This window comes from Enoplosus armatus, chromosome 9 (assembly GCF_043641665.1).
Source record: "Enoplosus armatus isolate fEnoArm2 chromosome 9, fEnoArm2.hap1, whole genome shotgun sequence".
Taxonomy (NCBI): domain Eukaryota; kingdom Metazoa; phylum Chordata; class Actinopteri; order Centrarchiformes; family Enoplosidae; genus Enoplosus; species Enoplosus armatus.
In genome coordinates, this window is record NC_092188.1 from 14,531,963 (window position 1) to 14,552,184 (window position 20,222).

Genomic DNA, 20,222 nt, shown 5'->3' on the forward strand with positions numbered 1-20,222 from the left:
CCATTTTCAACTCCCCTTTATCATCGGGTTATGTGTGTTTTAGCTAGCTACTCGGCTAGTCATCGCTCTATTTTCACGTCATGTCGACGAACGTTTTGGGTTTTTTTTCGTACGAATTGCCCCTCTCTTGATACAAAAGCTAATAACGAGGGCCAAAGCTTGTTTAATAATTCTCAAGCCACGCTTTGCCACCTCCGGTTCCTCCCGCCAGGTGAGCGAGGTGAACAACAGTGCATTAAGGTGTGCCATACGTGGATTTCCACGGGAAAGTTGTTTGCCAAGCTCTATAAAGAATAAAAGAAAGAGGAAAACGAAGGCCCAGAAGAATAGGCACAGATGTAGTCGCTCGACGGGTAAGGCGAAATAGAGACTTTATTGTGTCAAATGTATTCATAGACACGCATTTAGTGTTAAACTTAAACCCATAACTATTCATGTTAATGTCAATATCAAATGCTCATTGAACACTTGCCACTCTCTGTGTTTCATTACTCCTCAGCCTACAATCATGTCCATTGAATACACCATCGACATCCAGCTAACAGAATTGGGATTTCCGGACATTCTGCAGCCGCGGGAGACGTCGGTTAGAGAAACACCCCGCCGTCTTACGTCATCTGATGACTCGCCCAGCCACTCAACCACTGCACTTTCAACCACACACAAACAAAAGCTACTGGTCAGAGGCCAGCAGTCAGTCGATGGTAGAGAAGCTGGTGCAGCAAAACAGACGTCAAACATTGAACAAACCGCAGTGGTTTCTGCATCACCTCTGTCAGAGGCATTACCTTGTACACCCCTAAATCCTGCACGAAGTCCACAAAATGAACAAGCAGTCAAAGGCACAGCACTTCTTGAACTGTCAGAGCCCGCAGTGAATGATCCGACTGCTGGACCAGAAACAGCAGGCCTCCCACAGCTGATACCTGAACAGGGTGACAGTAGAGGGGCAGATGTTCACGGCAGAGACGCTGCTCAAGAGGTGCAGCAGGTTGTGGAGGATGACTCAGATGACAGTGAGGTTTCAGAGGTGTATGAGGAAGAGGAGGTTGATGAGGATGATGAGGATGAGGAAGGACTAATCAATGGTATGACTCACTCACTTTATCTCTTATAACTCTCATTATTGTCAACAAGTCTCATGGAAAGATCAAAACCAACAATGAATTGATCCTGCTAACCGGTATTGTCTGTGTAGCCTGATATAGCTTGGTTCTCTTTGTCATAGGCCTCAATTTCTGTCCAAAAACTACCAAAAACACACAAAGAAACCACACAGTTGCACTTGCTGACATGTTCCTTCATTAAGATGAACATGGGCACTGTAGTTTACTTTGACTTAATCCCACATACACCGTCCTCCTGCTGGAATTACACACCAGAACACCAAATGTGTATTAATCCACCGCTGAAAATAGACCCTAACAAATGCATTATTTACTCTACTATTATTACTATTGTTTATATAACGTTTGCTGCAAACTACAGTGCCCAGCTGTTTATTTCCCTTATTTAAGCTTTTTGTATTTATTGTATTTTCTTTTTTGTTGTATATTTTTTGTTTTTAAAGATATATTATGCTTCAGTTACAAATGGCCTTAGGGCTCAGTGCCACCTTTTAAAACTGATATAAGGTGATACCAAATGCATGCTGATATGTCAGTCCATCTCTAATTACTTCTTAAATTTATCTGTTTCAGTTTTTCTCCTGCCTCTCTCTTACATCTTCAGTCATGATCTGACTGTTATCAGTTGGCACATTTTGAATTTCCTTCTCTTTTCCACAGAGTCGAGTCATTCAGGTGACTGGCGATGCAGTGTCTGTGATCTCCAGCTGCCCTCCAAGTTCCAGCTCCAGGACCACATGAACCTGCACACTGGAGCCCGCCCGTACTGCTGTGCTGAATGTGGAAAGCGCTTCTGCCAGATATACAACTACCGCGTCCACCTGCGCACGCATGCCCAGACCAAAATGGATCATCTCACGTGTCGTGTCTGTCTGAAGGGCTTTATGTCACAGGAAGATCTGAAAGACCACTTGTCAAGAACTCACTTTGAGAATGAGTTTTACGAGTGTGACCTGTGCAAACGTGTGTTTGCTTCCCTGAAGGCGTGTGAATATCATGTACAGTTACACAAATGTAGGCCTAATGTTAAGTGCGAATCATGTGACCGCAGTTTCTCCTCTCCGAAATACCTCATGCGCCACCGGAGGAGGACATGCCATCGCAATTTTAAATGCATAGACTGCACAAAGACCTTTACTAAGAAGAATGCTCTCCTGAAACACAGCTTCTCCCATCTTGGTATGTTGCCTTACACTTGTATACGATGCCACTGCCACTTCCGCCTGGCAAAGCTTTACCGCCAACACAAATGTGAACCCGAACGCATTCACTGCGTGGCGTGTCTGAGGGAGTTCCTCAGTCAGGAGGACTTCCAGCAGCACATAAAGGACACGGGCTGCTGGGGCAATCAGGAGCCTAAAGGGGATGAGATCAGATGTTTGGAGTGTGGACAGAGATTTGACACTTCGGAAGAGCTGAAGAAACATGCCGGGGCTCACCAGAGGGTGCTGAAATGTGCCGATTGTGGGAAGGGGTTCCGGTCAGCCTTGCTGTTAATGTCCCACATGGGCGGTCATGCCGGCAAGTCACCCTGCCTTTGTCAGAGCTGTGGACTGGGCTTTCCCCACCAGCAGAACTATGACAGCCACCTTAAGACCTGTGGGCAAACACCCCATCCTGCGGTGAGTGTGGGGCCTTATGGTGATGTACAGTATAAGTTTAAAAGGAACAATATTTTTGTATATTTAGTATAAATACAAATCATATAGTACTTAACACTACTGGCAGCCATTTTCTTAATGAGTAACTTAATACCAGACGGAGTGAGCACAGAGACACTTTTCCCTTCAGGAGATGAATGTGTAAACAGTCATTCTGCACAGTGAAGCTCAAACATCCAAGTGAAGTAACAATAAGCAAAACACATTTGGCTTTAAATTTAAAAGACAAAGCAAAAACTTTCAAGAAATCTAACTGGAATTGAAAGCTACCTCAAGCAAGTAGGTCTCCATCTTGATAATGCTGGCATGTCTCTCTTGTGTTCTTTATAATTCACTGAGTGACTGTGATGTTTTTGTTGTGTTTCTCATTTTAGGGTGCACCCAAAAAACGCCAGGCCTCGAAGAGCTCTTCATCCGAGACAAAAAAACTCAAACCAGACTCAACAAACACAGACACCAAGCGTGCTGCTGTTTCAAACAACCCGACTGCACCAGTGAAGGATTCTCGTAGTCCAGGACTTGTGACGGGGGGTGTGTCTGCTGGCTCTGGTTCACCAGATGGCTTATGGAAGCTGACCCTCGACAAACAGCCTCCTCCAGGTGTTAAGCTGGTCTTGTTTCTTCCTGTCTGTCCAACTCAAACCAATGGCCTGACACTCCCATCTGCAGCCTCTCCGACACTACCAGGTCCAGCTATGCAGGTCCAGCCTGAAGTGGCCCTGGATTTGGTGACTAAAACAGGGATTAAACAGGATGCAGAATGTGAAGCACCTCTAGATTTGTCTAACAAGTTTGGCTCATCTAAGCCTGCTCTGAGTGACATTCCTCCTCTTCCTATTAAAAGTGAGCCAGAAGAATTTGACATCTCAGGAGAGGCTGGTAGCACTGAAAGACGAGAATTTAAAAATGGCGATAGCAAAGCGATTATTACAACAAATGGAGGAGAGACGGACACTGAAGCGAGGCAGTTTAAAATGGATCCCATGGATCTCTCCTCTTGCAATGTTAATATGACATCCTCTGGACTAATAATCGACATTAAGGAAGAGCCTCATCCTCCTGGTCCTGATTCTAATTTCTAGTCATCCAGATCTTGTCAGCTTGACAGAGGAAGAAATTAAGATGGAGGTTGACATTTCACACCCTTCTTATGCTGATATAGAGAAATAGACATTTTCAGAGAGGGCAAAATAAAAAAGCAAAGGACACACCTTCTGTTGTACTGTAACTGTAGCCATGCAAACCAAATATGGAGATGTTTTTCTATAGCCAGAGCGATGTACTATTCAATACTGTAACTATTTCTGTCTAAGCAGTATGTCTACCAGCATACCTTTTTTTTAATGATATTTTTTCTACTTTTATTATGAATAGACTCTTGAAGAACTCCAGTGTCTTTCTAGCAGTCAAATGTGTGACTTTTGGTTTAGCAAAAGAAAGCTTTTTGTTTCTTCAGTGGTTAAAAATTCCAAGCTCTTGCTTATTATGGCATTTGTTTTATTTGAATTTTGGTTGAAGCTTGTGGCTTGGGCTACCAGAGCAAAGTGGTACTGTAATAGTCATGAAGCCTATGCAATATTGTGCAGGATTTCTCACAGCATTAAAACTTATTGATTTCTACCTTTGATGTTATTTTGTGTGTGTGTGGGGGGGGATTCAACCCTTAGGTTTATTAATGTGTATTACATTGAATGAAAACACTGGATTTCTTAGCGTTCAGCTGAAAACTTGAAATGATGTACATTTGTGTGTGTAGGGGCTTGACCTTTTAGTTCTATGTTGAATATTTAATCAATGCAAATAATGGTACTGAACAATACTATGACATTCTGTCACCTTGTGATTTATATTTGCTGTATCTTTACAGTCTGCAGGTATCTTTCTATGTTTTTCTTAAGACAAATAAACATTTGTCCTTGATGCAAGATCAGTTAATATCTTGTTGACATCAGTATTTATTCTTAATTGACTGTCTTGTGTGTGTGTGTGTGTGTGTGTGTGTGTTTTGCATGAGAGAGACCATACACGTTTGCCTTGTTAGCTACATCTGTAGAGAATGACAGTACTGACAGTGTAAAACTAGTCCATTTAAAAAGTACTACAATGACCCATGTATGTGTAGAGCTCTTTTAAAACAGGAACACTCAGAAACGGCTACAGGATTGCTTCCTAAATACTGACAGATTTCAGCTGGTTTCTTGGCTTCCCATGCCTTTTTGCACCTCCTTTTCTCCATGTGTTCAATATTTATTCCCCGTGTCATTTCACTTTATTACACATAATTTAATTGATGGACTTATTTGTATTACTTATTGCATTTCTTTGTATGTGTGGATTACTTGGGTTGTTACGGACATCAGGTGAAAATTTCATGTCAATAGCCCCATCAGAAATATATTTACTGAGAAAAATGTTGACGCGTTCAATACTTATTTCCCCCGCTGTATGTACGCCCCCCCCCCCCCCCCCCCTCAAGGATCAGGGCGAGGATTTTTTTGAGGACTACTTTTGCGTCCCCTCGCAGTAACCAGGTCCACAGCCACAGCTTCAACTAGCACAGCCAGGCAGAGCAGCTTCAGCTGTGCTCACTGTGCTCCAGTGGTGCAGCGGCTGTTTACTGTCGGAGCTCGGCTTTTTGAAAGGAGTAATGAGCAATAACAGCAGCATCTCTCCTCTCTGCAGTGTCTGCAACAAGCAAAATAAGTCCTCAAAAGAAATCTCGCCGCGACCCTTCGTTTACACATGTTGTTATATTATTCAAGTGAATATTATATTTGGTTAAGTGAAAAGGGGGGGTACACAACTCTTGTCACGTGATTAAATAACCCGGAAATACAAAGACTGCGAGGTGACGAGATGTGTTAACGGCAGTAGGCTACAGTAGAGATCTAATGTCATAAAGAACATGTGCATTCATTGTTTTGAGCCCCAGTGTCTGACATATTGAAATCGTTGACATAACGCCGTCGGTGCGGCGACAACACGAGCGTTTATGGACAAAGACAAGAGTAGCGACATTGTAAGTAACTGTTAGGCGACAGCGTCGTTTCAATTAGGCGATTATGAGAGGAACCAGTGTTTTCAGCTGAAGTCATGACTTTTGTTTATTCACACACCAAATGCATTCAGACTCTGCTACTATGCCCTGTGCTTCTTGCAGCATGGTCAGTGCTCCTGGATGGAGATGCATCAGTTCATCGGTGACCTTATCACATCTGGAAACACCTCGAAGGATCCGCCAGATGTGCTAAACGCAGCATGGGGCGTGGCTGCTGCTGCTGCTGCTGCTGCTGGTGGCGGCGAGGCTCTGGGGTTCAAAGGTGCTTCACTTGGACCCCTACAACAACGTCGACCTGCCCAGGACAAGTCAGAGGCAGAGCCAGGCCGACAGCTCCAGAGGAAGGGAGAGGCCAGAGACAGGAGAGAAGGTTCGAGGTCAAAATAAGGATTGTTTCCATCTTTATCTTGCACAAATTCTTAGTTTTCATTTCATTGTAATTCATGTTTCTTTTATGCCTAGATGTGCATTTTGCCTGCACCTGCCCCGGCTGCCCTTACTCCACTTCTCCACCTTCCTTTGAGACTTTGAAACCCAGACAATCTTTGTCCTCGCCGCCACGCTCAGATGCAGTATGCCACCACTTACCGGACACTGAACCAAGCAGCACCACCACATCTGAACTAGAGACCAGGCCGTCCAGCCGGCCACAGAGGGAGGAGGCAGACGGAGGGACCCGGAACTCGGACACTCCCCCTTCCAGAGCGTCCTCAGGCTCCTTGTCGCACCTCTCCATGTTTCCCTGCTTGTGCTGCCACCGCAGCCTTCAAACCTGCACGCAGATACTGAGCCACCAAGAAGGCGGCACAGACTCCCCATTCTCTCACACCCATGCCCATCATCATTTTCATCACCACCATTGTCCTATTAGCTCTTGCTTACACTGCCCGCAGCTTGCCAGCTCTCACGCTCCGCAGATCTCTGGCCCTTTTCCCTGCTTGTCTTGCCAGCGCTCCTGTCCTACCTGTACTCAGGTGTGCCACCACCAGCACAGACAAACACACACTCAAGAGGATAGAGGTAGTAGGGTGGTTGCGACCATGTTGTCGCTACATCCCTGTATGCACTGCTCTGCCTCCTTTTCCAGACCATCCCAGTTGCTGCAGCACCAGCGCTCTGAGCACGCCCACAAACCATCCGGCTTCCTCTGCACAGAGTGCGGCAGGGCCTTCAACTCGCACAGCAACCTCCGCATCCACCTGAATGTGCACACTGGTGCCCGGCCGTACTCCTGCTCCGACTGCGGGAAGAGTTTCAGCCAGTCGGGGGCTCTGAAGATCCACAGGCGCATTCACACAGGTGAAAGGCCATATTCTTGTGGATTTTGCGGCAGGGGGTTTCCCCATCTGGCAGGGGTCCGGGCCCATCAGAGGACCCACACAGGAGAGAAGCCCTACCGCTGCAGCCAGTGTGACAAATGTTTCACCCAGTCTGGAGCTCTCAAGATCCATACCCGCATCCACACAGGAGAGAGGCCCTTCATCTGCAGCCTCTGTGGGAAGGGCTTCTCCAACCGCTCCGGGATCCGCTTCCACTACCGCACAGTCCACGGTCTGGCCCCCGAACATGCCGGAGAAACTGGAGCTGGGGGTGCATCTCGGGGACCAGCAGGCCGTGGTTATCCGCCCGGGCGTCCCAGGACTTTTCCTCCAGCCGGCGTAGGGCCAAACACACCCAACAGCCCGGATAACAACTCACGTACAGCTGCAAACTCCAGAGATTCTCCTGCTCATCTGCTTGGAGGTAATGAGAGCAAATCTCAGTCAGAGGGAGCAAATCCAAGCAGTTACAGACAGGGGCTTCTGTATGCGTGTGAAGACTGTGGCCTGCGATTTAAGGATGCCCCGTCCAGGAACAGACACCAGACTCAGATGCACTACTCCTCTGAGGGGAGAGAGGAGGAGGAGGCGCAGAGGAGCACAAAGAGCACAAACGACAGGGTCTGTGATAACAGTGGAGAGTGAATGGATGTTATCGGTACATTACAACAGGCTGAACACCAGACTACGTAGCGTTGAAATTACGTGTGAAATATAAATTTGGAAAGCCTATAATATTGCACTACTTCTTTTTAAGCTATTATACAAACTGAAATTAAGTGTTTCAATTACGACTTTGTAACACCTTAAAGGATTTCACAGTGAGATTATGTATATATTATATTCAGAAACTAAATCCTGCCTGTTTTCACAACAGAAGGCTTTTTGATTCATGATTTAATGGAAGTTCATACTTCAGATTGGTTGACATTTTTTATCAGTGAGGAATCCAGTTGCCCGTTTGTGCAGATTCATCAACGATACAGGCTGCTGCAGTCACACACCAACTTCTAAAGTATTTTTCTTAATGCAGTTGTTTTATTGTGCCTTATTCAGCAGTGGAAGATATCGCTAAATGTGACACCACATAGCTTGTCAAAGCATTCGTAGAAAATTAAATTTTTTTAGTAAAATGTTCAGATGTAATTGAGGACTACCACTGCCACCAGACCCTTATTATACAACATGCCTTGTAATAGGAAAAAGTACAATTTTCTATCTTGTATTTTCTTCTTCTTTTGTATTTTCACCCGAAGGTGATCAGTTTATTTAAATTAAGTTCTTTCGTAATTTAATTTGTTTAATACCTTTGCTTCCCATACAAAGAAAATCCAATGAACTTTGCATGGCATACAAAATTAAGTAAAATAAATGAATAAATAAAGTAGGGAATAATTTAATTTTACTTAATTCTTTAAATGTTACTCACCTGTGGGAAAGTTGCTGTACAAATAACAAGGCGGCCACATACTGGAATTGTTTTTTAATGTTATGGTTTGTGTTGTGATACACACACACACACACACACACACACACACACACACACAGCTCTAGAGTTTGGTTGAGGTATGTGTGTCTTGACATCACTTTGCCTGTTGTGCCTTTCTGTGTTACGCTTTAATCCAAGTATTTATTTTAAACCAATGTTTGTTTGTTGCTTTACTATGTATGTTAGAAATGGACAACAGTTATTTGAGGAATGACAACCAGCAGACCAATAATTACACGATCCATTGTTGTTAGATGTTTAAAGCTCAAGAGAGCCACCTAGTGGTAATACATATTCATAGCAACAATCTTAGCCACTTTGTTACAGTGTACCATGTATAGTGCTTCTTTTTTAACAAAACATGTTGAAATTATACATTGTGAAGACAAGTAACATATTCAATCCACTTTTTTTTTCTTTTTGCATTAACCTGTTAAATAGTCTGAAGCATACATTGCTGTATGTGTTTTTTTGAAAGTGCAGCTTGTGATTAATCATTCCATCAATAAACTGTATCTCTGAGACACGACTGAACCTGCATTTTCTTTGTGCATCACAGGATATTTCCACTGTACATCTACATACTTCCTGGAAGAAAATATTTGCGTCCATATGGCTCTCAGATCGTTGTGCACTGAGTATAAATGCATAGTGGTCCAAAGTGACTTCTCAACTTTGGGTACATCACTCCCTGGAAAGTCAGCTCTGTCAGCATTAGTACACTCTGGACAACCCTGTCCAGCACTTGAGCTCACCCCAAGTGGTCCCCTGGTCCCAACACACATTGTAGCTCAGGAGTCTTTTTTTTTTTTTCTCCATGTCTGAGCTTGCTGTGTTCACAAAGGCTCCTCATATGTGTGCTTCTGTAGTAAAGAGTCACAAGACTTGGGCTCTGCATAGACCACACTGACTGGTCTTGGGCCATTTGCATGTAGAGCAGGAGTGCAGTAGCCATTGGATAGCATCCTGTGTGAGGGGCAGTCATACTGTGCGCGGCTGGAGGTCACCCTAGTACTAGCGGTGGGTGCTGGTAAAGGAGGTCCATGTGACTCAGAAGGCTGCTCACTGAATGGGGTAGCATACTCGGGCTCTGGGGGGAGAGGCTCGGCATACTCTGGCAGGTTGCCAGGAGTGTCATAATGGTTGAAGGTAAAGGGGGTGGTGTAGCCCTCGGCTGAGGAGGGTCTAAATGTTGACCCAACCTTCTGTCCAATAGATGCAACAGCAGGCTCGGCATAGTCTGGAATGATGAAAACATTGAAAAATGAGTCAAAACTGGTATGAGATTGTATTTCTATTAATTTGAGATGCATCAGATTTTGTTATGGGTATCAGCTAAAATCATCAACACATATATATTTGGCAGTATGTCTGTAGGTACTGTCAGCTCTGAGCAGTTACCAGGCAACCCGTGGTGACTCCAGGAACTTACTGGTCCCCGCCAAGAAATAATGACCCCTCGTAAAGCAGCGAATAGTCGTCTTTACACTAACGTTTTTGTATGGATTAAACAAACAAGAAATAATGTGTTAATTAGAGAGTTGTAAAAGTGCTGGTAGGCAGATTTTGTTACTGTTGGCCAGAGCCTGGCTAGCTGTTTCCCCCCTTTTCCAGTCTTTGTGCTAAGCTAACACAAGCATGACAGTGGTATCAATTTTCTCATCCAACTCTCTCCAAGAAAAGAAATAAGCACATTTCCCAAAATGTCGAACTACTCCTTTAAAGATGGATTAACCTTCAGAAAACTCTTGCAGTTTGCCTCAATCTCTGAAACATTACCAGCTACATTCAGCTGTTTTAACTGATATCTTTGATTCTTTTTATCATTCATTTGTTACCTTATCATTTTAACATTTTAACTCTTGGCTGTAATTATATTTTTGAATTAGCATTTTATCATATAACTACAACTTGTTACACTCATTTTGTATATCACTGTTTCCCCTGTAAATAAAAGTATCCTTCAATCCATCAATGCCATCTAATATAACTGTTAAATTAACCAGGATTAAAGTATAATCTTTAAACCATTTAATTACCTTAAAGTACCGTTACTCAGCTATTCCCAAACTAATCGGCTATATCTCACAGCCTGTGAAAGCTTCGGGATAGCTAAAGCAATTGAACCTTGAGCTTGGGATTTTTTTTGTCTTTCCAAGGTCAAGAATGAACCTCTAAGCACCTTTCAAACAGGCATGTCAGAAGTCTCTTACAAAATGCACATCAGCATCAGGATCAGCCAACATGGGAAGGAAGTATTAGGCATTTTATGAACTATAAAACATGTTGGTGCAAAAACGTCATTAAATCGGTATGAAAACATTAGCTGTACTGCATGGCAGCATCCTTTCACTAATGGGTAAAACTCTTAAGGATCAATTGCTTATTTGCATCTCACGCTGCAATTTCTGGGAAATGCTTCTTTTCTACTCAATAGCAGTCTCATACCAGGCCAATATTGAGCCCCTGCATGAGCTGCTTGGCCACCAACAATGTCTCCTATAATCACAGGGACGGGGCAGACAGTGCAGCACTCAGATCCGACCAGACACTACTCTTCACCCCCGCAGAAGAGGCTGTGGTGTGGGAGGCCTAGACCTTACTCAAGAGCCCACAGGGAGCCTCAGAGCCAGAGCTATTTTAATTAGACAGGCTTTAGTGAGGGCTTTGATTGTCTTAGCTTTGACCCTCTGTCCTGTTTATCACTGGACCTCTCAGTGAAGGGCCCCCTCGCTGGGGGAGGGGATGGGGGAGGCAGAGAGGGGGACTGGTGGTGGTGGTGGTGGTGGGGGGGGAGTAGGCTCAGCGCCCTTCATCGAGCTCCAATTAAAGGGTCTCTTTCAGAGAGGCTCCGTGGACCAAAGAAAGGAATGTTTATACTGCGACTGGGTGATGGGCTGAGCCGGGGGAAAGAATGGACAGCCCGTGGAGAGAGCTGTTTGCCTGTCAGGCCTGGCATGAGCTCCTCAAACTGACCACTGAAGCCAGAGACTGTTAGAGCAGGAAATTTGGAGGAGGGAAGGCAGAGCTCACAACTTGAGATCGCCAGTAAACTCTGAATCGGCAATAAAAAGGCTAGCAAAGAGGCGGCAGCTGATAATAACAGCAGTAAAACTAAGGTGCAACAGTGCTCTGTCAAAAAAAAGTAAAACGTCATAAAATATTTCTCACCATTAAGAGGAGGGCTAGGTAGAGCATCATGGACATTTCGCTCCAGAGGGTAGGAGATAAGCTCTGACTGTGGGCAGGGGAGACTCTTTGCCTGGAAACTCTGACAACCTACTTGACACACAAACACACAGTCAGAGGCGTTTTAACAGAAGACTGAAAAATACTGGAAAATGGTCAGAGAGCACTTGACTTACCTTTGGGTAAGGAGTACTTCATTTGTGAATCTTTTTTCCTATATGGTGAAGGAGATGAACACAAAGCATTAAAGTATTGTGCAGACTGAAGTGTGCTACGACCGCTGGAGCATCACCACTAGAGCTGTCGATTAATCGGTCAACAAAAAAATATAAATAGCTTCAGTCATTTCTCAGGCAAAAAATATTTTTTTAATTTCAATTAACCGAAAAAAATAATCAGCAAATGAATCAATAGTGAAAATAAGATGCAGCCTTAATCATAATCAACCTCTGTATCTCTGCCAGTCACCTTAAGTACTTATACGCACAAATAAAGTAATAGCTTTTAATGTACATAAATATTTAATACACACTCTGAAAAGTTCAACAGTATTAAAACACAGCACCTTCGCTTCCACCAGACTCCAGCCAACAAACAACTGCCGCACATTAACAGCGCCAGGACCACTCCCACTGCCACTATTACTGGCTGACTAGAACCTGCAGGACAGTAAGTGTCTGAGTAAGTAAACAGTTGTGAGGAAGGAATGCAGTTTATTGCAATGCACACAATGTTGAATGTGAGAGAAGGATGTGTTACATTTGTTTTTACTGATTTGGCACGTGTTCTTCCTAAAATAGACTGGTATTAGTTCTCATTGTACACATGTGAAACTGGAAGGTGATACAACTACACACTCAGTCTTGTCTCCACTAACACTGGGCCCTCTGTGGGGGTAGGAGTGGGGCCAGGCCGTGGTGTTCCCATGTTAACTTTGATGGGTGGAGATTCTGTTGGACAAGCAGCAGGACAGGGCATCATAACATCAGGAGTACAGACATGTCTTCACACTGCTGGACAGATCATAGTAACAGATTAAGTTTATTTTGGATGAGTAGTGAGAATACCCACCAGCGGGTGAGCGTGACCTTGGCGTGACCTTGGCAACAGGACAGCCCAGGACTTGGACCTGAGCTGAAGCTCTGCCATGCCAGCTCAGCGGCTGTAGCCGGACGAACCGAGCCACCACAGGAGGGAAAAGACTGTTGAGGACCCTGAGGTGGCCGTCAGTAAAGGCCTGAAACACCTGGGGGCCGTAACAACAGAGTCACTTATTCACAGAGAACACCAGGAAGCCCACAGAATAAACTCAGCTGCCACATCAGCTCTGTCGGTGCCTCAGTAAGAAATATCAGTGACTACAGTACAATGCATACATTTTTGTCTTTGCTGAGAGCGCCTTTGTAAAGTTTCCACATCTTTCTGTCCTTGCTGAAAAGAAGAATGAAGGATTCTATGTAGAACTCGTTTGATCCCGTTGTTATTATTCCTGAAAGAAAACAGAGCATAACATTTTTTAAGTTCAACATTTGAGACGTGAGGAAAGTGGTTTCACTTAATACACTGTAAAAAATTTAAAAACTAAGACATTTTGTTGAATGTTGAATTGTTCAATTTTAGCCAAGTTAAACATTTAAAGGATAAGTCTGGTGGTATTCTAGTCTTCTCATTGTCAACAAATCCCTTGAAAAGACAAAAGACAGCCAGCTCTCAATACTTCCCTTCCACCACACTTATGCTTTAAACAGCTACATTAAAGTATATTAAAAATGTTTTTAAATAAGCACATTTTACACACAAATTCTAACCCTGACATCTTTACCTGTGATAGTGCTTCTATCACGCAGCTCCAGCTCCACCCACGGGCTCGGATCATTACCGTCTGCTGCCCAGGGTAGGAACTCTTGGCTAGAGTCCATGTTTCTGTTCTTATCCCAGAAAGATGAGGCGTTCAAACCCGAAACACTCAGGATATTGTTGCATTCTGTTCGGGAACCAGAGGAAAGGACGGACCAATGAACATGTTTTGTATACAGCAACATTAACCACTTGACTACAAATCATGTATACTGTACTGCTGACCATTTTTTGCAGATTCATGTTCACTGTGATGAACTGCAACAATCCTAAAATACTACAGCATGTCTTGAGTGGTGGACAGCAGGAATGTAAATAATGTGTTACTTGTAGTGGATTAAAACATGTAAAAACACTGGGTATGCCCTTTGAAAGTTGCTTACAACATGTAGTGATAAATCGTACCTTTGCTGAAGAGCAGCTTCTTCTCAGAGAGTGATCCCCTGTCAAAAGAGGACAGGTAAAAAGTCAGTATATCCACAAAAAAATCAAATATAAACTAAATTTGAGCTCAACAACAGCCACTGTGACATTGATGTGATCTCTCATTTTGGATACAATAACAGCAGACACACATTTTTGAGAGGATTCCATTGGCAAAGGTGGATTCATAGAGTGTAAGACTCCTCCCACGATTCAGAGTGACATGACCTCCCAGACTGTCAGATGCAGCTCCAGCATGGACTGCAGACTTGCACAGGACTGAGGTCTGCAGCAGAGGGGACATGTGGCGCTCTTTCAGACATGAATTCAATTAACAACTTGTGCTCAGAAGTAAAAAAAACACATCTTGGCCAAACGAAACGTGGTTTACTTACATCTCTGTAACCCTGCTCAGAGTTGCCCCAAACGTCCCCTGTGATATTCTTACATCCAGCAGGGCAGTACACTCTGGGAAACAGCAGAGTAACGCGTGAGAAACACATAGTTCCAATGAAACTGATTCTATAATGGGAAACGTGGAGGTCAACCACTTACTTCAAATGCAGCAAGCTAAAATGAGATCCTCGTTGTAAACAAGAAATGAGATCTGTAACAGCAAAACAGACAAGAGATATATCAAAATGAACAAAAATTTTCTTAAATAGTATGTATTGGTGGACTTGGTTTGGGACCCAGCTTACATAATACCCCCCGCCCCCCACCATTCACTCAACCACACACAAACAGATTCTGTGTGGGACATGCTCTAAGTGTGCTATATTAGGGGATGAGCGGTCATCCCTGTTGATGTGACTAAGGCCTTTGTTACTGTGACATTGTCACAGTTCACGAGTACAGTGAATGGTCCTCGTGTGATCACAATTAACAGACAGTGGTTTGTATGTCTGAACATGGGCTTAGCTCCAGACACTGCCAGATTTCATAAACAACTCAGTAAAAAACAGGAAACTATGATACATGCTGTACAGTGCGGATGACTTCATCTAGAGAAAAGGAAATTAAGTATAGACTAGCATTCAGGCCAAACAAGTCCACGTGGTTATTAAAATTATACACACGGAGAACCTTAACCTTTGTATCATTTTGTTATTGAATCTATCCAGAAAGATTACATTTGGATTTCAATCCCTAAATAAGTTTACATGTACACATGCTACAACATGTTGCTACATTGGTAGAGAGAGTTCAAATATGTGGACTTGCTAGATCAACAGCCTCTGGGTTGCAACAAACATGGGAGGGTAGTGGGCTTGCAGTGGTTAATGGACGATGGGGGGGGGGGTGAAAAAGAAAACCCAGCCACTCCAAGCAACAGACTGAAGCCTGAGGCCTCACTCCATTCAGTCTGAGAGAAGGAGTCCGACTCCGGCTTTCTGAGCAAACACGCCAGAGCAAAGATAGCGATGGAGGATGAATGCCAATAAGAAGTGACTCATTCACTCACAACCGCACATACACACCGACACACAAGTGCACATTCACAAGGGCAAATATTCACACAGACGTTGGTGTTAAAATTACACCAGTTTAAACTTGTAAATGATTAGAAATTCAATTCAAACTACGAATCAGGCATATGTATATGCAGAGCTATGTGCTCTACATGCTGCAGCTATATTAACAACACAATAGTAATGACTGAACAACATTCATATACTTTATTATAATCATGTAAGCAATTCACAAACAGTAACCGGTTACAAACATCATACCTGGATACTGGTCTGTGGCATAGGACAGTAGAAACCCTCGTCCAGAGCGGTGTGGGCCTGACTTGAAGGTTATTGTCACTTCATTGCTTTCAAGTGTCACATTCTTCTGTGATGCATCAAGCTTCCCACACACTGGACCTGTGAGCACGCACACCAACAAACTACATTTGTAAAAGCACATAAATACACGTTGCTTTCCCGATACATAACATAAACAGATGCCTGCACAAACAGCTAATTACATTCTTGAATAGTGGAATATCTGTCTGTTCCTTTGTCAGCGTATATCAACAGATGTTGATGATTTTAAGTCAGTCTCACCCTACTAGTGCTGCCATGTTTGTATCCCATACCTACAACTGTGTAGACTGTCTCATGGACAAACTGCATCTAAGAACACCTCCACATCAGAGACAACAAAATATAGGCTCTGTGGAATCCGATAATAAACACAAAAGGGTAGCCTAACAGGAAACTTTTATCTCCTGAAGCTCTCAATTTAATTTTGGTGTGTTGTCAAATTTCTATGCCCTCAAGACACAACTTTATACACCCGGTTGGAAGATGTGCATGTGTCTGTTACGAAATTGGGTTTGCCTCTTCTGTCAGTGTGTCAATGGAACGGTATGCATTCCACCATCATGGCTGAGAGAACGTCAGTAATGACGTGGAACATAAAAAGTCTATCAGCCAGTATTTCAGAAAAGTCTGAAGTCAGATACAGGAGACACAAGAGCACTTCTGTAATGATCAACGTGAGATGTATTTAATAAACACACACTGTTTTCCAGCAGCGGTGAACAAGCAGCTTACCCAGACTGGGTTCCCCGTTCTTGTTTGTGATCACAAGAGAGCCATTGCTGCAGCCTGGACTGCTCTCAATGTCAAAATCCCCAAACAGCAGTTGCAGCGTGCGCCCCTCTGGCACCCGAAGCCTCCACTTACACCAGGTGTTACTGGGGTAGGTGCCTGGATAGTTCTGAGAGGCAAGCGTGCCCGACTCTGTGCCCAGCACTGTATGTCCACAGCCATTACCTGAAATAAGTACAATAAGGAGGCTGTTCACAAGTTCAAATCCAACATTAGGACATGTTTAGGGACAGTTTCATTTCAACTTGCTAATGAAGAGGCGCTTAGAAAATAACTGCTGGAATTAAAGAAAAGAGTTGTTGTCGTTGTCGTCATGTTGTATGCCACTCAATCATTTTTCACAAAATAGATGTCTTTATGAGAATTGAAACATTTTCAGTTTTTCAGAGTTGGCTGAAAATTTGACAGTAGCAAAGGTTATTTTAAAATAGTTTTTAATTTAAATAATGATCGTAACAGACTCAATTTTCCAAAAGGTGTTCAGTTGAATATTATATAAGACTAAAGAAACCAGCAAATATTCACATCTAACAAACTGGAACTACTGATTTATTGGATTTTTTTTATTAGCACGACTTAAAAGAAAATTAACCCATTATCACATTTTTTCCCACTCATCATTTATTAACTAATTGATTAATCGACTAATTGACTGATCGCATATTCGTATCAGTTGTTCAGTGTCCTGTCAATCCTGCTTACAGGCACTCACTAACAGGAAATATTTACTTCTCACACAGCTGATGGATATCAAAATAATAAAACTAATTCAATTCTAACACATCTGTGCCAGACGGAGAGTTATCAGCTGAGCACCTCAAGCTTAAGTAAAGCCAGAAACACATAACCGCAGACAGTTTCGTCATTAATTCCATACACAGAATATCAAGGGCTTTGTTAGTGCACTAATTCAGGACAGATGAGTAATAAGTCTCTTCCGAACATGCACAGCAGACCAAGGCGTGTTTATACTCTTCTGATCATAACTGTGAGATGACACGACTGCCGGTGTTGTGTATTGAGCTCCAAAGTCACTGGATATATTGCATAAGATACTCTTCTAAGATTGAATACAAAATCTGTACTTTGAACTGTATATAAACAGAGGCTGTTCTGAAAAAGCAAGAAAATGGATCAAAAGCTTTTTTTTTTTTTTCATTTACGCATTACTTCCCTTATGAATAATATTTTCTTGAATGTTGATTCATTACATCCTCTGACCTGCGGTTGCTGTGACTAACACTTTAACTGGAACGTAAAACACAAATATTTAGATCGTCTACCATCCCTGCGGGTCGCTGAAAATAAATGAGTCAATTCCCACAGTGGTCACACAGAGATAAGTGCTGTGGGGGTGGCAGGCTCAAAACCTACAACCAAAATGTCAAGTGGTGACGTGTTCCAAGAATGGTCAAAACTTGAAAAAAGGGCACCAGGGTCCATCTAAGCCTACACATCATCCCGGTCCTTGTCTTCCATATAAGGCTTGTGGAGATTTGTTGAGGGGAAACAGGAGAATAACCCTGTGTCACACACATCCTGCATCACACTAGCCGTTCCCCCTACTTCCCGACAGCTCTTCAGCTCCCAATACCATAAACCATTGGATGTTATTGCCCCTCCTCAAGTCCCCCAAGGATTCCCTGGAAATGCCACAGTGACACACTGTAACCGTGGGCAACAGAGCGTGGATCTGTCACCTTCCGGTGGGAGGCCACAGAGGCTGCAAGGCTGGGGAAGTTCTGGGTGGCCGATAATCTTCCCCTGTTCACTGAACCCTTTCACCTACAGTCTGTCTCCAGGCCAGTCTGTTTCTAGTTTCATACAGAAAAGGGATGTGTGCTCAGCTTTGTTCTGACCAGCTTAGAAAATTTGGAATTACAGAAAACTCGAAGTCGAACTGGGTGGCAGGATAGCAGACAGTCAATCAAAAGCAGTCCAGCTACATTGTTTTCCTCTTGAGGCTTTGCTGGCAGGTCCTTACAGGTCCACACTAGCATACAGGATGCTCACCTGTGCTACCTGTCACTACGTTGCCTTATCCTGTCTTGTGTGTCAATCACAACGTTACAACACCGAGGCTGAAATGTTTCCCCCCTCCAATCCCTGGCCCAACCAAAGCTCTTTGCATGCTTGCCAGAAAGTACAATGTGATTCAGAATAAGTAATTGACCCTGGACTTAATCATCTTCCGATGTGAGGAAACCAAAGCCCCAGAGACAGACAAAGACAACAAAAAAGATTTGTGGTATGGCTGAGTGTTACAGTCACAGTCTGAGGGGAAGTAAATTGTTTGTTCAGTATGTCTGTGTATATGTATGATCGTTGTGATTCATACATGGACTTCACTGCCGTTTTGAAAAAAACCTGTGGGAAAGGTAAGCTGATAGCTGGCATCTGTAGGTTGTAGTAGGCACAAGGGAAGAGTATGTAAAGAATGCTACCATGACATCACATGGTCGACCTTTGCACCGACTTCAACTGGAAATACAGTATTTTGCCACTTACCTAAACACATACAGTGTAGGTAGACTAATAATAATTATTATCAGTTATTAGAATTGACAGCAGAACATGTCAGGACTTGTGCATTACAGAAAACAAGCCTACAGTTAATAGTGAAATCAGCTGATGTTGCTGATGTAAAGTTTAGTAAACGACATCAGGACTTTTGTATGATAGTGACTATAGTCAAGCTATAGCTTAGGAAGGCTGCAAAGGATGTTTTAAAGCCTGTTGGTCATTGGTGCTTGTCGCACTTCTGCCAATGCCATGTCACTACATACAAAAACATAAAATAAATTAGCAATACATCTGTTTTTAGCTGCTCGAGACCAGGAATAGTAGTAACTTAGTAGTAGCAGTAGGCTAACAAGATGTTTGAAATAAACTATCGCGTCACATTCTTTATCTTATCAAATGGGCTTTTTCTTACCCTCCTGGCCGTGAACACCTACGGAACAGACGCTAAAAGTGATCCAGAAACCGGTAATAAGCGACTTCACAGCATCCCGGATGTTTTCACACTTTGCAAGCATGATTTCCAAAGCTCCGCGTGAAAAAGTAAGGTGCAAGCCCCGGTGGCTCGAGCTTCTGGCTTCGGTAAAAAAGTTATAGTACAAAGTACTGAATATTTACTATTGGCCAAGGGACATAAACTCAGCCTCTCATTGGTTCTTCGCGAGTGTCAATCAAAGGATCCCAAGCGTTCCATTCCCAAATAGGGGTGGGCTGATTTGTAGGTGTGTGCTGATCTGAAACCAGCGGTTGGCAGTGATACTAATGATTTACTCTTGTTTGCTAAGATAGCAACACTGAACCTGGATCATAGATTGCCATGTTCTTCTATAGAGGCTATTTCATGAATTCAAAAGGCCCAAAGGTGAAATGCTGCGTTTAAAGGTCAGTATGGTTTATAACAACATTTTGAAATATCTTGTCTGTGCGACTTATCAACACACTTTCCTCAAACTAAGTGCAAACCCTGCCACCTTCT

At 43.3% G+C, this 20,222-nt stretch overlaps 3 protein-coding genes across 3 annotated transcripts; 2 read left to right on the forward strand and 1 right to left on the reverse strand.

The window, feature by feature from the left end:
- The first annotated feature begins 508 nt into the window (after window positions 1-508).
- LOC139289990 (zinc finger protein ZFP2) lies at window positions 509-4,062 on the forward strand. The gene is made up of 3 exons (XM_070911675.1): window positions 509-1,088; window positions 1,788-2,749; window positions 3,163-4,062. Exons 1-3 carry the CDS (start codon window positions 509-511, stop codon window positions 3,868-3,870), a joined length of 2,250 nt encoding a protein of 749 aa, XP_070767776.1. The 3' UTR covers window positions 3,871-4,062.
- A 1,718-nt stretch (window positions 4,063-5,780) lies between these two features.
- On the forward strand, window positions 5,781-7,810 carry LOC139290189 (zinc finger protein 497). The gene is made up of 3 exons (XM_070911883.1): window positions 5,781-5,807; window positions 5,949-6,216; window positions 6,309-7,810. The coding sequence occupies exons 1-3, from the start codon at window positions 5,781-5,783 to the stop codon at window positions 7,808-7,810; spliced, it is 1,797 nt and encodes a 598-aa protein (XP_070767984.1).
- A 1,088-nt stretch (window positions 7,811-8,898) lies between these two features.
- LOC139290424 (discoidin, CUB and LCCL domain-containing protein 1) lies at window positions 8,899-19,764 on the reverse strand. Its single transcript, XM_070912201.1, has 15 exons — window positions 19,662-19,764; window positions 16,670-16,891; window positions 15,857-15,994; window positions 14,679-14,730; window positions 14,519-14,591; window positions 14,276-14,409; window positions 14,106-14,143; window positions 13,666-13,827; window positions 13,220-13,332; window positions 12,915-13,089; window positions 12,701-12,793; window positions 12,409-12,502; window positions 12,020-12,057; window positions 11,826-11,936; window positions 8,899-9,894 (listed from the first exon to the last, which is right to left on the reverse strand). The coding sequence occupies exons 1-15, from the start codon at window positions 19,762-19,764 to the stop codon at window positions 9,491-9,493; spliced, it is 1,950 nt and encodes a 649-aa protein (XP_070768302.1). The 3' UTR covers window positions 8,899-9,490.
- Window positions 19,765-20,222: the final 458 nt, after the last annotated feature.